The sequence below is a fragment of the Rhyacophila brunnea genome, unplaced genomic scaffold (genome assembly GCF_057557595.1).
Source record: "Rhyacophila brunnea isolate RB1 unplaced genomic scaffold, BYU_Rbru_1.0 scaffold_4, whole genome shotgun sequence".
Classification (NCBI taxonomy): domain Eukaryota; kingdom Metazoa; phylum Arthropoda; class Insecta; order Trichoptera; family Rhyacophilidae; genus Rhyacophila; species Rhyacophila brunnea.
The window spans coordinates 15,976,846-15,995,120 of NW_028233068.1; the positions used below are offsets into that span (position 1 = coordinate 15,976,846).

Sequence of the window (18,275 nt, forward strand, 5' to 3'; positions counted from 1 at the left end):
GGTATAATTGATTAATAACCTGTACATTTAGTACGTGGCGTTAGGTAACATACCTAATATACTCGTTCATACATCGAAAACAATCTTTTTAATTATTGCAATAATTGCAAGATATAAGACCAAAATATTTATTAATTATTAGCTATCAGTTTGTACAATTTGACAAAGTACGCCTTTTTCTACTATCCATAGACTTAATAAATATACAGCTTCTTCGAATCATAGACAATCTGTTAATGTTCGGTCGGGAAGGCATCGAGGAAGTACAGTTTTTTCGTTCTAAATTATCGGGCGATTTCATTCTACTATAGTATTTTGTACGATCGTTGTGCATTAATTTAATCAACGCCTCAAAATGGCGAAGAGGAAAACTCTGATCGACTTGAACTCCAGCAGCGAAGGCTCAGATGTAGACGACGCGGTAAGAAAAACTAATTGCTCGCCATGTTTTCTTCGCGAAGGTTAGGACGTTGTGTCATGGGACGTATCCCAACATTTTCTCGACCCAATTCGCCGTTATTCCACATCGCAATCTACAGTATTTACTCTGGCAACTAGTGCAACACTACAATTTATAAAATACCTCCCTTAATTAATGTCAGATCAATTGACGTAGCCGAGTTTTATTTCTCGCTAAAATTAGCATCATCTTCAAAGATGAGAAAAGCGGTATCATTTCGTACTTGCTTCGATGTGTCGGCATTATATTATTGAAATGCGTATAAATAAAGTATTACTTTGAATAAAGTATTCGTTATTCTTTTTAAACACTGCGATTGGATTTATGAAACATTGCCAAATATTTTTTTCAGGTTAATTTATAAGAAACGTAGTAAAAAGTAGGAATCTTGGTTAATTTAGTTTTTATTTGATCGTTTATAATATTATGTATTATATCGATCAATGTCATTCTCAATGTTTTGAGTGAAACAAACATAATTTTATAATCGAAAAACAATCTACATTGCCAATCTCTGTCATCTGGTAGCTGGCCATGTCTGACTATGACTGATTAATGTAAAAATGACAATATTAGGTAACTACCTACTAAGTGTAAGATAATACCTATCTACATTTAAAAATGTGAATTTCATATTATATTTTCCTAGTTTTTTTTATGACAATATGATAGGCAGTACATACTTACTGTATGTTTATCTAATATTGCATATTACATTCCTTCCTTACTGGCCATGAATCCAATTGTTGGTCTTCTACATTAGCCCAACCATTTGTGGGTAATGGTGCCGCAGATGACTGTATGACCTTTTATAACTTTTTTTAGACCAAACCCAACCTAACAACCTTAGTGTGTGATAATGATGTATCGAAATGTATCAAAATATCAAACTTCAAATTACGTAACAATTTTATTATTGGATCGAAACGCATCTCTCCCGACAGAAAAAGATATTTAATATAAATGTCTACATGTGATAAACTGTTTCTGTCATCAGTGACACTGGACCCGAGATAAACACATCACCGACCACATAATATATGTAGCAGGTTAGGTTATTGTCAGAGTAATTCTAATACAGGTAGAATGCTAATTATAATGCCTAAATAGTTTTGGTCGTTATTGTGTTTTAAGTCAGAAAGGTTGACTGACATTAGGATCCAACTATCAAAAAAATTGTACCCACAGCTTCACTTAAGTATTTGTAAAAAATCTGTGCGGTATAATACTATCTGTATACTCTGGGATGTTGCACAGCATTATTACGATCTATGAATATCAGATTTATTTTATGCCATTGGAATAACCTTCTCTTTCAACATGTTGAAGCAAAATGACAATCTCTTTTGTTTAGTCACAGTTCTGTAACTGTATCTGGTAAAAAGAATATGGAAGGTGCCTACTGTTATCTGCGGTTATCTAAATTAGGCTTCAGCAAACATTTTTGGAAAGACAGAAGTGTATGACTAAGGAATTTTTTTTTCCTATCTTGCAGCAATTCTTAAATCTGGCTAAGAAAAAGAAAAAGAAGAGCAGCAACGAGAGCTCTCCAGGGCGGCAACGTCCTGCCGCAGGCGACTCTTCTGGCTCCGATAGTGACTCAGACTGGGGCCGCTCTCCCGCCCATGCGAACAAAAAATCTAAACCCCCTGCCAAGAAACCCTCGCGACGGAGCGTCTCTTCGGGTTCGGAAGGAGATAGACGGGGTAGCGCCTCCCGCTCCAGCTCGGAGAGTGACAATCGGGATGATGAAGACGATGACGGGAGGCGATCCGATGACAAAGGCCCACCCAAGAGGGCCAAGCGCCCCCTCCGGAAAGCCTCCACCGTCTCCAACAGTCACTCGGATCATGTCGACAGCAATAATGAAAGCGGCAAGTCACCTCCTCATTTACTTTTCGATCTCACAGATACATGATCTTTCAGTATAGAATAACTTCACATTACAGCTTATTTTATGGCAAAAGAAAAAAAATTATATCAATCAAATTATCACGGAACGCTTTAAATTATTAAATTAAATTAGAAAATTTTAGCTGTTTGGGGTGTGCCTATTAAAATGGTACATTTCGTAAAAAACCCCAAATTGGCAACACTGGCAATCGCAGGCGGATGATAGGTCTTGATTACAAAATTATAATTGTAACCAATATTTTCTAGACACTAATGCAGAAGTGAATGCTTAATTTATCATAATTCTCTTACAGGTCCAGCGAAGTCTAATAAAATTCCAAGAAAAAAATCTACTGACAGTACGGGATCCGGCGGTCAGAAATCTTCCAAAAACAACAGAGAGAAGGCAAACAATTCAGAACCTGAAGAAGGTAACTGAAGATTTTATGTAATTTCAAATTAGGTAGTGAATGAATAAAACGATTGACTTTTTAGATGACTATTAATTTTTATTTGCAGTGGAATATATATAATTTATCTTTATTTAGGTGAAGTATCGTCAAACTCTTCGGATGAAGATGACAAAAAGAAGAAAGTGGCCTCTCCGAAGAGACGGCGCTCTGCCGGTAGCTTGTCGGACAGCAGCGGGTTCGATACAGACGATTCCGAATTCAATGACGGGTAAATATATCATTCGATAAGTGCATTCAAACAATCGTGACATTTGAACATTCTACTTTAACAATAGACGGCTGAAACTGAGCTGGCTGGCTGGGTGCCGTATCCATCCGTTCTTGGAAGATTTTATACAATCTCATACTGGCTTATAGACAATTATTTAGCATTCTGCATTTTTACAGAAAACATTTATGATTAATAGTGTCACAGAATGATACGGAATCCCCTGTCCTAAAGTACAAAATCATTCTGTACCTTGGGAACATCAAATAGTGATGTAATAATAATGTAATTATAGATTTAGTAGGATCACAAAATGCATTAAACTTAGGGGTTTTCCCATTACGATAATATTCCCAGATGTGATACAGTATTTTGTATTGCAATTTATGCTAGGCATATGAAATTTGCTTCCATTTCATGTCAAGCGTTTTAATCCTGGTAATATGGATGTTTTTCTGTTGAAAATCGTTTGGTAAAATACCGTTTGTTTCAGCACGCATAATCACTCATCCCAAATAATCATCTTTCATTTTTTCTTTTAGTTTATTCATGTGAGGCTCTTAGTTTTTAAAACTGTGAAACTCGAGAGTGCGTGCTTATATTGAATATTGAGATTACAGGGCTCGTCGTCTTTAAGTTTAGACTTCGCAGTAGTATAAAATCTCATACAATTATTAATCTATAAAAAAAATAATTAAGTTATGTCTACCTATTTTTATAATTTGATTTCCATTAAAACCTACAAAACTCACTTGAACAAAATGTTAGTCAAAGATATTACATATTAACTATTTATGTTATGATGCCACATGTGACGTGATGTGTTTATTTTGCCGCAACAGGTATGATGAAAATCTAATGGGTGACAGCGAAGACAGGTCCAGACTTGCCGCTCTATCCGAGAAAGAGAGGGAACAGGAAATCTTCAAGAGAATCGAAAGGCGAGAGCTCATGAAGACCAGGTGACTAAATTTCTATTCACTAAAAAAAATCTGGTATTTTTATTACATTTATTGTTTGCATACCTACTGAAAAAATGAATACTAAGGCTGATAATCAAATTAGCTGTAAGTCATTTTGCATTGCAGATTTAATTGTAGCAAACTTCACACTCATGCTCTCAGATTTATTTGCCAGTACCTCACTGAAATAAAAACTCTTTGCATTGGTGTTACAAGCATTAATATATTTTAGATATTAAGCATCATTTGAAATTACAGTGTTTCTGAAGTGTGTGTATCACACCCCTTGGGGATGCTGGAGTGATCCAGGAGGGGAGTAATAGTCTCAGAGCAATTAGGGTGGAAACGAAATTAGAAGAGAATTTTGGAAAATTGTTCGAAAACCTTAATGTGTAGTGATTAGTTATTTTCAAAATAAACACAAAATGCATTTAATTTTGAAAAACCTGTCAAAAAACTATTATTACACTTCCCCATTTAAGCCATTGAAGCTATCACATAATATGGAATATTAATTTGTGCTTTATGTGTTTGCAACAATAGTTTGATCCACGTAATCATTCGACAGATGGGAAATCGAACGTAAGCTCCGCCTGGCCCGTCGCAAAAAGGGCGGAGATGCGCAGCCCTCGCAGCGCAGTAAGACTGCTCCCAGCACGTCAGAGGCAGAGGGGCGGGGCTCGCAGGCTCCTGTCTCCTCTTCCAACTCGGCTGCCGCGCCATCGCAGACCCACACCGGCGGCGCCAACTCTGCGGCTTCCCCCCGCCCTGCCGCCCACCACCAGACCCCCGCTAACACACACTCCCATGACTCTGATGCTCGCAGCGGAAGTGAGTTTTCTTTACTCTTTCTTTCATTCACTATGTTATAATTCTAACGAGGGTCTTCTTTTGCTCTTGCTTTGAAACTCATTCAAATGAATTTAAGGCCGGTATTACATTACAAAGATCTTTATTTAACACAGATCTTTTATGAAATGTTTTATAACTTTTTCAGAAGAATCTTGTGAAACATTACTCTAATATATTTTATAATAAAATAATATCGTGGGTTGCTACCAAAAGTTGGTAAGTCAATAGTTTAGGTATTTAAAGTTAACAACGGATTATGTATTTATATATAAATATGTATGCTAGAAAAAAAATTCAAGAACATTCGATATATTTTTTTTTTTTTTTCGACCATGTCTGATCCTAATAGGATCATATGGGCCTCCACATAGTAGAGGTTTGTATTAACAGATTTTGTTTTTTTACGAGAAATGGATGTCAGCCACTTGCTCAACCTATTAGGTCCATACCCTGACTCACACACAAATTGAAAAACAATATGTGTACTTGCCAGACCCAGGATTCGAACCTGAGACCCACGGCGTGATAGTCCAACGCTTATGCCGCGCGGCCACCGTGGGTGTATCGATATATATAAAACATGCACATAAAAATAAACTTCTTCGACCATCTCTGATCCTAATAAGATCATAAAATGGGCCTCCACAGAGTGGAGGTTTGTATTAACAGATTTTGTTTTTAGAGAAATGGATGTCGGCCACTTGCCCAACCTATTAGGTCCATAAATTGAAAAACAATATGTGTACTTGCCAGACCCAGGATTCAAACCTGGGACCCACGACGCTATAGGCCGACATTTAAGCCGCGCAGCCATCGTGGAACTATACAAAGCACAATGAAATTAACAATATGCCTGATTTTAGAGGCCATGTCAAACTCTCAAATTGCAATTACTCCATAACATGATTTCGAGGCTTAACAACTTTTGGCAGTGTAACTCATTTAAAATATTGATCAATTCTCATTATAAAGAGTATTTTTCCAACATTCAATGATTATTCTTTGAGATTTTGTAACAAAATTACAAGGAGTTGTGTGGTTTAAATTAATATCTAGTTATGAAAACTTTTGTATATACTTTTTTACATCGATGATGCCTTCATATAATTGTAAATTATCAAGTGCGAAATAATTGAAATGTAATTATTAGCATTTAAATTATAGCGTGGATATACCAACATATGAAAATAAATTATTATGAAAAATTCCATGTACATAATAGGTATAGGTATGTGCAGTGGTGGCGCGTGGATAAGATATTTGGGGGTGCTGCGATTGATTAAAAATAAAAATAAATGTTTATTTGGATTATATTTTACTATTAACATCAAAATTAAATATAAATAATTAATTATATTATGGTGATAAATCAGTGAAACGGGAAATAATTTTCAACTATAGGCGCGACGAAATTTTGGACTCGCTCGCATTCTGAGAGAGAACGTCGAGTTGGAAACACCTCACTTTGTTTCGTGATGGCGAAGGGTGTATTAATTCTTAAATCGTGTAAAGATGACTAAAAACGTTACCCATTTACTTTAAAAAGAAAACATGTCAATGAATATATTATTATTGTTACTAATAGAACAATAAACAGAATATAAAATGGATGTATGTTGGATTTATATGACACATTATATTTCGTTTGGCATGCGTCATTTGGACCCGCAATCTGCGCATCGCCTAGCCACGATATTTTAAGACCGTGCCTCAACTGAGGTACAGCCTTAATAATTAAAATAAAGAACTTTGCATAAATTGCTTGCAAAAATAAATTTTAACAATCTTAGTAAATCATTATAGCTATATTTCTTTCCTCGCTGTGGCGCGCGTGCTCACGAGCGATGCAGAAACGGAGAAATACTGAAATCGGACTGTCTGACCGGCAGTTCCGATTAGGCTTCCATTTGCGAGCACCGCTGCCCGCGGCCTCCTTCGCCCACTTGAGAATATTCTATTGAAATCGGTACTGTGCAAAATCATGTACTTACCGCGGTGTATGTTAATATTATTGGACGTTGGATGTATCGATGCGCGGGCGATTACACGCTTAATAATATTGATATTTTCATATAATATACATAAATTTATGGATATTATAATATTACATTTGTCTTAATTTGCTTGGGGGTGCTGCAGTACCGCAGTGCATACAGACGAGCCGCCACTGGGTATGTGGCTATATTTTTGTTACTTCGTTTGTATGCCTTGCCTTAACATGTCATTTGACGCATTGCCTTAGAGAAGACTTAATTCCTAATTGTGACATATTATGTTCGAAAGGAAATGCTATGGCTCCGACGCTTATAATTGTTTATAATTTATATCAATAATTTGTTGAAAAAACAAACTACGCAAACTTGCGATCTTCCATTTTGAAACAAACTAATGAACTGTCAAAATCATTGTATAAAATATAAAACTATTATTACATTGTAAAACATTTTATAAAATAGTCTACGTAAAAGATCTTTTATGGTGTAATACCGACCTGATAGAGGCTAGGAAATCTCAGTGTGTATTAGATTTTATCTGTTTTTATAGTACATGTTGGTAATTACATGTTTTTATAGTACAGTGTATTTATCGCACTAAGGCTTACCCTCACTGCTGAACAGGATGTAGTAAAATTAAAATGAGAAACTTGTCTGCATAGTACGTAGGTTCAGTTGGGACATAGGTACTGCCTTCACGCGATAAAAATTCTATACCTACAAATATAGTCATTTTAAATGGAACTTTCAATAACATTGTACAAAACATATTAACCGTGTCCGGAAATTTGTACATATGCAGTTCGCCGTATCACACTTCAACGTGAAATGTTGATCCGAAATATATGGTCGTATATTAAAGACCGTCCAACCTCTTTAGGTCGTATAAAATTCATCTCTAAATAAAACACGGTTCTTGTTGGTTTACAGGAAGCCAGCGGTAAAAAAATTTGAAAAAAGCCGATATACTAGATTATTTGTTTGGTTAGGTTAGGTTTTCATTCTTGAATTCATGAATTCATGAATTTTGCTAAAATCGGCTATGAAAATTGAATTAATTGTTCATATTGAATCTAATTAAATTGGAGACCGTATAGTATACGGTCATCTCTTTCCGATAGAAACCTCACTGCGAACTGTGCTACGGTGAAATGTTTTATGTTGAATTTATAATTGTAACCATTATTAACATGGATGCGTTTTAATGCAACCTTTGGGTTATTTTATTTATGGGATCGACCCAACTTTCACTTGCCTCCTCTCAGGGGGACACAAATGTAGATGCTTATTTTTAATATTGAAGTTCATCTTCCCAATGAGACTTGGAATAAAATGACTTTTAAAAGTTCCGAGTTAAGTCATAGTGATATTAATACTATTATGTAAAAAGTGTTTCTAAAAATGAACCGGTTTTGTTAATATCTTGTGTGTATAACTCATGTAGATTAGCCCCATTTAGAATTGTCAGGCATTTCAAAGCATGTATATGAATTACATATAACTGTGTCATAATCTGTAATGAGGCTAATCTACTGTGTACTTTGATTGGCGACTCACAACCTACACAAATTACGGCCCCATGTAAACTAAACTGTTTCTTCTAGTGGTTACCTTTTTGACTTGGGTAGAAAATTTGAGCATCGCACATGTGTAATGTTAGAATGTATCGGTATTCACAGTTGTCAGTGCCAGAATTTTTTACTACACATCGTATTTAAGACTTTTAACATTTATTTTTTGCTACATATACTTATACCTCACTGGGCCGCTGTTTGTTGTACGGCTTTTCATTATGATGGTTGTTTTTTTTAATAATTAAGGTGCAATTTCGATTTACAACCAAAAATACTCTTCACTATATTTTCGTCATCGGAAAAAAACTATTGTGCCTGTAAAAATATATGTATATGCATTGAGAATGTTGGGTAAATAAGTGAAGGAAGCTATTAGTTTGAAAGTTAGTTCCCTCCGTTTTTTTAAATATATTTTCTTGATTCTGTGGGTCTATTCTATGCTTATCGACCGCTAAAGTGATAAAGTGATAAATATTATCAAACTTAGGGTAGGTTTGTATCAAAATATTAGCACTTATTGTAACAATTACACGAAGTTGGTTTTTATTGTTGCAATAAGTGCTATATTTTAACAGCACATATCTTGCTGCTGTTTAAATATCGCACTTATTGCAACAATAAAAACCAGCTTCGTGTAATTGTTACAATAAGTGCTAATATTTTGATACAAACCTACCCTAAATTTGATACTATTTATCAATTTAGTGTTTGATAAGTATAGAATAGACCCACTGGTTCTCTAATCACTTTTTCACCGTATTTATAAACTATCGAATTGTTGGTAAATTAGTATCAAACCATAGGTGGATAGATGACAGTCAGTTTTAATCGTGAGCTACCATTTTTTATATTTCTTGACCAACTTTAAACATGGTTTTTCAATGATTTCAATAATTTGGTTTATTATATGATATATCTATTCGCCTTTTCCAATTGTTTTCTGATAGCTTCAATTGGAAATGGAATTATCTGGCTGGATGCAGAACAATGAAATGACAAATTACAAAAACCTGCATCATAAAATTTGAAAAACGACAAGTATTTAACCAACAGTTAACCTCAAAGGATTTGTCGTCAGTGTTCTCTCATATCGAACAAGGTGTAACATCTTACTTCAAATTGATCCTGATATTGAACACATTTATTTTTATAATGGAAATGTAATTGGAAGAACTGCTCCTATGGCTATTGTATGGAAGTAAATAATTCATCATAATATGTCATTTCGCTTTGCGGTCAATTTTCTCAGAATGTATCTGGGCCATAAAGTGCGGTATTGGTGTATTTTAATATGGCACACGGTTCTCTTCACTACACATTTCCCACGCTTAAATTTTTCACTGCAAGTTTCTACAGACTTTGGTAAGAGCCTAAGAGATTGGTACAGATATACTTCCTACCTTACAGTCATAATGTTTTTCAGCTTTGTTTGTTTGTACATTGTACTTTTGTTTGTGGGTCATTTTTGTGTGGTTGTTAATTTTAGGCAAGGGCGACATGTCTTCTAAAGACAGCCGAGATTCTAAATCGAATGCTGCCGATCAAAAGCAACACGGATACATGTCGGCCGTTCAAAGGGACTTGGACGACTCGACCGGTAATGCATTATACCTACCCAACGTCAAACACAGCTGTCGCATATCCGCCATCTTTTATTTCTTTCCTTTCTTTTCAGTTGCCGTGTTCATTAATGCACCCTTTTTGTTATGGTATTCTTTCCGGAGTTTCATTTCTTTTGTGGTCTGCAAAATGTCTGAAAGCATGAGTCACTATAAAACGCAGAATGAACAGTCTTGCACCTCTCGCATGCTTGCTTAGTTATAAATTTACAGAATATATTGTTTCTGTCATGGTAGTGACTGTTTAAATAAACACTGTCATCTTTATCGGAAATATAAAACAAGGATTGAAAAGAGATTAAAATATTAAACTCATACTTCTGTTGCCACTTAAGTGTGTGAAAATGAAAATGTCCTGTGGTTTTATTATACTTTAACTTGAAATGAAATTATTCATACCTTCAATGTATTTACCAACCACAAATATTCTCCATTTTAACTTTTTCTGTTTATTCCAATATCCATACAATTAAAATTACGCACTATAACTCAATTCTGGTTGTTTTGATGAGCAGTATTTTAAAATGTTATGCATGTACAATAATTATTTTACGAGAGTGCAACTGTTTGAAATTCAACGATTTAGAGTGCCTCATGTGTGACTCAGTACCTTTCTGCTGAACTCAATTTATGGTTTGTCATGGTGCGTCCACACAAAACGATCTTAAACGAATGGCAGTCTAGCCGTGCAAAACTATCTAATAGTATGTCTGATCAAAGATGTTCTTGATTCGTTCATGATCTCTTGGTGTGGGCCGGCTTTAATTATTGCATTTATGTGGTATATCATGCAAAATGTTAATTATATTTTTGGTTTTGCTTTGTTCTATCGTATACACCACTAATATTCGATTACGACGACCCCTCTCTATTTGTACAAGTTTTATACATATATGTTTTTTTATCTGAACAAACAGCATAAAAAATATGGTTGTAAAATTGAACAACTTATATCTTGTAACAGCTGTTTATACGGGCACTGTCACATTCGACTAGCTATTCACGTTGAATCAAAAAAAAAAATCTTTACAAATACTGAGGGATTTCCATTTACATAATTTGCACATGATCATTTTATTTAAATGTATACTAAAATAGAATGTGACAACTTTAACCAGGAGGGCAACACTCTTGTTAGTTACATGGTTGGTTATATTTTGTCATACTGATGTATTATCAAGTTGGTTGACTATTTCATGCATATTATTATTGTTTTTTTTCTGAATTTTGTATGTTTGTAATGTTAAGAGAAGAAATGCAAAATATGACCATAAAATTTTTCCAATGAACTTAAGATATTATTTATATGATAACATTAAAATGTCAAAATGGTTTTTACCTTCTATCTTTCTGCAGTTACTTATAACACGACTCTCTTATTACCACTTTTCAAAACAAATGATTTCACGGTGATAGGAACTGTTGGGACAGTGTGAGAAGGGATTTTAGTTCTCCAAACTCCCTCCTAGTTAAAGTTGTCGCCACCTAGTCGGTTCTTTTATTCATAAAAAATACAGGTTACTTATTTTACAAGACTAAAATTTCACATATTATGACCTATCTTAACATCACTAACAATAGAGTATAAATATTTAATACTGTATAGCTTCGCTTAATCTCAGATAGCATTTAGTATCTTGTGATTTTGTCAGATTCAAGATGGAATTATTTCACAGTGTGTCATACTTCCTATGGTTATGGGATTTTAAACAAAACGGTCACATGTACAACAATAAATTACCTCGATACAGAGCTAAACCTGAATTTTTCATGGCATAAAATAAATTATGATACATGAAATCATTCTCGATAATGCTTCCTCATTATTTTCTTTCGTAAGAAAATAATTTTTAACACATCACTGTTAATATTAATTAATGCACTGCTGCATGAAGGTTTACCCTGCTTCGGTATATGGAATTGTGAATCGAGTGCACCTCTGATTTATCCCTAGAAGTTTACCTATCTCTTTAATCGGTACGCATAGGTCGCTGATTCATATTATTCATTTAAGAGAAAAGCCATTAGATATACAGATGTAATTTAATGCAATTATAAATTTTCTACATATTTTTGGTGTATTATAATTAATTTGGGCTAACAATACTGGTTTATGTTTACGTGACATTGTAGCTGTTGAACCAAAATCTTTCTGTGAGAGGAAATAGTGGTTTTTGAAATTATGTAATTGTTCATTTGGCTCTCTTGACATTTTTTGTTTTTGTTACTGAGATGCGATTGAATGTGCACAACTTTGATATGACCCGATGCGTTATTAGTTTACCATGATGAAAAAGCAGTGACAGATGCAATTTATTAACTGTATGGATCGTTCAGGTGAATCGGACGCCAAGGAGAGACCCAAGGAGCGAAAGAGGACCGTGGACGACAAGCGAGTGAATGCGATGGCCGCTTTGAAAGCTCGGCGAGAAGGAAAGCAGCGGAGGGACTTGGATAACCAAATGAGGAAGGAAGAGGAGAGGCAGAAGAAGGAAGAGAATCAGGTCGGTGTCTGTTTTCAAAGCATATCTTGTTTTAGCAGCCTGAAGAAAGTGAATTTCAAAACAAATTCATCACAAAATATCAAGCCTAGTACAGACCTGCAAACAAATAGTGTACAAAAACTGTTCATCTTTTTTTTTTGCCGTGGATGGCAAATGTGTGCAAATACAGTGGCAAATGAGCAAATGTGGACATATTTTCTGGTTTTTTTTTTACTCTTCATTTGAAATAGTCATGCATAGTTTCATGCAGCATTGTTTTGAGTATTCCAATTTTTTATGATGAGGACCGTCCAAACTACACATAATTTGATAACAATTTTTGCATATGCATCGAATAAAGTATCCGATAAAAGATTACTTAAACGTTTAAATTCGATTACTTAAAATCAAAAGAGTATCTAATATGATATTGCATTACAGGACGGTGACGGAATAACAAACAAACAAAGCGTGAAGTTGAAAGCGTCAGATATATACTCAGACGACTCAGCATCGGACTCTGAGTCAGGCAAGTCAGCGCGGTCGGGAGGCGGCGGTAGATCGTCAGAGAGCGCTCGCTCTGCCAGCGACTCGGACAGTGATGCTAAGTCCAGCGGGCCGCCACGCCCGCGAGCGACCTCCGCCCGTGACCGTCCCACCAACATCACCACTAAAGAAGAGCTCAGCAAAATCAGACTCAGCAGGTCAGTGCACACGCCCCTTGCTTTATGTATGCTGTAGGCCATATTTTTTTAGATTAATTTCAGATGATCTGATCTTATCTACCCGACAACGACTAATCAAACATAATTCAAAAGAAAAATATGCTTGTTTCTTATTTTTTATTTGCTTGGACAGTTTTACAGAGCTTTAGATGATAAGACCTTAGATCATGGGTGGCCAACCTTTTCAGCAGCCGGGCCAGATTCTAAAAATGAGATTTCCTACCAGGCCGCACAACTGATTTTTTTTATTATACAAAACAAAAAAGAAATATACCTATATATTATATATATTAATAAAAATAAAACAAAAATGAGAATCAAACATATTTATTAGATTAGACTTTAGATTAGATAATAAAAAATAAACAAAATAATATAAAAATGATAAATTTAAGTGAGAAGTTTCATTTTGTGTGGCAGAACTAAGTGCATTAATATCGATATCGAGTGAGGTTGTTCCTACACGCAAACATTTTCCAAATGCACATCAGTGATTCGTGTTCTCACTCAGGATTTGATATGCTTCATCCGGCTAAAAAGCTGTTCACACGTGTAAGTGTTTCCAAATAGCGAAGTCATTATTAGAGCATGTTTGTAAAATGCAGGATATTTCTCCTTCCCCAAATATGTTTTGTAAAACTCTTCCAAACCAACCTGATGGAATTTCTCCTTTAACTGTTCATCGCAACATATTTCACAATATTCCATTTGTAAATTTCCCGGTAATAAATTCACGACTACGGAGAATGGCGGTGCAAATGCAGCAAAAAGCATACGGTGCTTTTTAAAATCTTGAGCCAATATCGAATCTCAATTTGCGAAATTAGCACAATTAGCGGCAGCATTTGATATTATTTTTATTTTCTCACTGCTCCACGGGCTACAAGTTGACACCCAGTGGACCGCTTGCGGCCCGCGGGCAGTGGGTTGGCCACCCATGCCATAGATTATTTGAATATGATAAAAAATGTTTGTACTACGCTGTGTTATAAATGCATTTTCTGTTTGACAGGTATAAAATGGAACGCTTTGTCCACCTACCTTTCTTCACGCGCGTGGCGCAAGGCTGCTTTGTGCGCATCGCCATCGGCAACAACAACAACCGGCCTGTGTACCGTGTGGCCGAGATCATCGACGTGTGCGAGACAGCCAAGATTTATCAGCTGGGCGGCACCAGGACCAACAAGGGCCTCAAGCTGCGCCACGGGGCGCAGGACAGGGTCTTCCGCTTGGAGTTCATCTCCAATCAGGACTTTTCTGAGGCTGAATTCGTCAAATGGAAAGATACCTGTGCACAGGCCGACTCCGTCCTGCCCACACTGGAACACGTCGAATCCAAAATACGCGACATCAAAGAGGCACTCGCATACGAGTTCAAAGAGGAGGATGTGGAGAAAATAATCCAAGAGAAGGATCGTTTCCGAGCTTATCCCACCAACTATGCCATGAAGAAGACTCAGCTCATGAAGGATCGGGACGCGGCTGCCATCCGTGGGGAAGAAGAGGTTGCTTCGGATCTCACTATTAAAATACAGGAGTTGGAAGAGAGAGCTAATCGCTTGGATAAAGTGCGAACCTCATCCATCCAGAGTATATCATACATCAATAATAGAAATAGGAAATTGAATGTAGAAGGTGCGGAGAAGGCTATCATGGAAGAGGTACGTTTTTATAATTTTCCCAGATTGCTAACAGACAATCCCCCCTCAGTAGTGTCTTAATAGATTTATAACGACTGAATTGCTAAGCATTCGCACAATGCCCGTTGAGGGAGTGTGCATAGAAGGTACACAATTCAATTGACTAAACTCATTCCATTTGATTGTGTAGTCATCAGTCTGCCTGCAGGCAAATTACTGCTCTTCCACTACAAATCATTATATAAATGAAAAACCTTTTCTTCTAATTCTCAATCATTTTGATATAGCCTCCATAAATAATCATATTTGTTATTTGTCAGCTGAAAGCGAACAAAGGAATGAAATTTGAGGATCCGTTCACGCGTCGTTCCACGAAACCTGTGATGAATTTCAAGTCCTTTGCTGCAATGGAGAATGCGAACGCCACTGCTCCAGATACGGAGGTTAATATTATTCAGGAGATAGCCCGGGAAGCGGCGCTGTTGCAGGTAATATACCAGACATCACTTTTCTTGTCTTATGCTATGTTTATCCTTCTGCAGGACTGTCACAAATGTACACATGTCAATATAAATAATTTCCATATATCTGAATTACCTATTTTTCTAACAATAATAAATAATTTATGATTTATATGTGAATTTGTTATTTTAAATATAAATGTTAACCATACTGTTATATTATTTTGTAGCAAAAGACAGACAGTCAAAAGGAACAGAAATGTCATGAAAACAATCTCTATTCCCTCCATGACTTTGAAATTAACATCGACCTAGAAGTTCCACAACCAAGTAAGTAATCAATGACATTATATTATCTTCTATGGAGTGTGGTCGTTCAGGGATTATTCTTTTATGTCTAATTCAATTCTTCTCTATAGCCTTACCATTATATCATGGCTGCAGACGTCTTAGCGGCGATCTGTGGAACTACGATTCTCCGCGTACTTTCAGGTATATTTATACGCCCCCGACCTCCGCTAAGGTCTTTACCACTGCATACAATGCCATAAAATTACAGCCAAGATATGTTTATAGAATAATTATTCTATTATTATTATTTAGTATGTTTGCTTATGCAGTAGAATATAAATTTTCTAGACTGATTGGGGATGAAAGTAATCCGTAATGAGAAATCTAGATTTCAAAATAATTTCACAATTCACTCATTCCTTTTTCTGATATGTTTCTTTTATAATATGTAAAATATTTAGTTCTGTATATATTTCCAAAGACGTTGCTGAAAACCTTCCATAGAGATTGAACCTAAAAATATGAAATTTTAACTATAAAACAAGTCTGGTCTACTAATTCTCACACAAACTCTGTAAAGAGAGTAAAGTTCTGAGAAGAAGAAACTCATTGTTGTATATCAAAAATGACACCATAGAATCTCCATTTTCTATTTGCAACATGACATCTTTTTATTTTTTATGTTCGATTATATAAATTCGTTTTAATAAGATCATTATTGAAATGTTATGCCATGGAAACAACATTAAGCAATAATTAATAACAAAATTGCAGCCACATTCTTTATGGGATAAAGCCTTGTATTCACTAGGGGATAAAATACGAATACTCAACACCATGCGCAACATAGAGTCTACGTGACCCGGGACATGTTGCATGCTTTGCAAGCGAGCGCACGGACCAACCGTCAAATGTTGGCGAGTGTAGACGGGTGCGCAACATGTCACTCAACATGAGTCACTCGAATATTCATTGTATATTGTAGTAAGTAATTCCACACCGACCACCTTTTCATTCTTTTACATTTCGATAAACTAGTCATTAGAATAAATGCATATGTATGCAGCCTTTAACCAACACAACCTCCTTGGGGAATATTTCTGCAACTACTGATATGAGTCTTGATGTATACAAGCATATTGTTCCCGAGACGTCGACGTAGATGTTGAGCATCATGTCCCGCGTCATGTTGCTCCATTTGTCCTCTAGTGAATACATGGCTTTCGATCCGTTTATGATTTTGGCTAGTGAACTAAATGTTTTGTCCATAGTTTCCGGAACCCTGATCTATAAAATATTTTTTTTTCAATTACAGTGAATGCCGTGAACGTGATACCCAAACCCATGATGAACAAAGTGAAAGACACGGGGCCAAAGCGCTCGCTCAATTTAGAAGACTACAAAAAGAAACGCGGACTCATCTGAAACACTTTTATTATACTTGTTCATGGTTTACCATATCGCCGTATCGAATGTAATTAATATAATTAATAGGGCGTATATCGAATGCGTAGTTTAGGTAGGAATAATAATTGTTATGAAACGATATAGATCTCCGTATATTTCAATACACATTTTTGTACCTGGCACCACTGCCAACTGTGTTTTATAATGTGTTTCTTTTTTACAAAGCTGTCGAATGCTTTCAAGCGATTTTACTTGTGTAATAAAAATTAATTTATGTTAAGACTATACTCAGTCGGACACCGGGAGATTTCCTGCAGACCTATTCTTCTAACATATCACTTAACATCCAAAAAGAGCTAATTGTGTTAAATATATCACATTTATCACTTTACGTATTCTGGTGGTTAATTATGTAAATAATTTAGCCAGCCGTCTGTACTGTCAAAAAGTGCTATCTTTTAACAGCCCCTCTCTTGGCTGTGTTAACTTGTAGAGTGAGACAGAGTACACGTCAATTTTATATATTGAGAATTGAGATGCAAGATCCGACTATTTTGAAATACGACTATGTCACGGCCGCTGTCGCGTTATAGTTCCCTGCGAGCTGTCAAATATCAAGTGGCTAATACCAGCAACATAATATTTTTTTTTACTGCAATTACATTTTGTGCTGCAATCCCAATGGCATAACTAATAAAATTGTAGGTTATGTTGATATGTCTGACGTGTCAATACAAAATTCTTGTCTTCGGGCCTATCCTCTTGGATTCGGCCATATCTGCTTGGATTCAGCCGTAACGGCCAGCACGAACATACCCGAATTTGACCAACATGTCTACTGACCTAAATTTTTGCCGTATTATGAATTTACCAATTGTGGGTAGCAGTAGTCTTGTGTATAGAATGCCTTCCGTGTTAATTTGGACCAATGAAAATAACGGAAACGTGCTAAAGTGATTATTGTTCAGAATAGACCAATGGCAGAACCCAAATATAAATATTTTTATTTTATGAACGTTTGCATAGATTCCAAATATGTATGTGATCACACATTTTTAAAATTGTAAAATAAGATCATACACAATTTCTGGCACCTTGTAGTGAAATTTTTATTTTATGGGTACATTATTATCGGCCGTCTAACATTAATATTCATTGAGTGTTGCCATGTCTAATGAAATTTCTTTATTTACACTGATATTTTGGTCTGAGAAGAAAGAAATACCTTTTTTT

At 35.7% G+C, this 18,275-nt stretch overlaps 1 protein-coding gene across 2 annotated transcripts; it reads left to right on the forward strand.

Annotated features, from left to right (window-relative positions):
• The first annotated feature begins 235 nt into the window (after positions 1–235).
• Rtf1 (RNA polymerase-associated protein Rtf1) lies at positions 236–18,031 on the forward strand. Of its 2 annotated transcripts, XM_085953691.1 has the most exons (13): positions 236–421; positions 1,956–2,334; positions 2,668–2,784; positions 2,902–3,034; positions 3,877–3,996; positions 4,565–4,827; positions 9,903–10,013; positions 12,373–12,539; positions 12,960–13,222; positions 14,256–14,904; positions 15,204–15,371; positions 15,575–15,674; positions 16,951–18,031. In XM_085953691.1, exons 1-13 carry the CDS (start codon positions 356–358, stop codon positions 17,058–17,060), a joined length of 2,646 nt encoding a protein of 881 aa, XP_085809817.1. In that variant the 5' UTR covers positions 236–355; the 3' UTR covers positions 17,061–18,031. The 2 variants fall into 2 exon arrangements, with proteins under 2 accessions (XP_085809817.1, XP_085809818.1); XM_085953692.1 differs by lacking the exon at positions 9,903–10,013.
• Positions 18,032–18,275: the final 244 nt, after the last annotated feature.

What these genes read in the sequence shown, in the direction of transcription:
- Rtf1 (XM_085953691.1), top strand. Translation starts at nt 356, where the DNA reads ATGGCGAAGAGGAAAACTCTGATCGACTTGAACTCCAGCAGCGAAGGC. An exon ending in CAATTCAGAACCTGAAGAAG is followed by an intron (nt 2,785 to 2,901) that starts GTAACTGAAGAT and finishes ATCTTTATTTAG; the next exon opens with GTGAAGTATCGTCAAACTCT. An exon ending in AGAAGAAGGAAGAGAATCAG is followed by an intron (nt 12,540 to 12,959) that starts GTCGGTGTCTGT and finishes ATTGCATTACAG; the next exon opens with GACGGTGACGGAATAACAAA.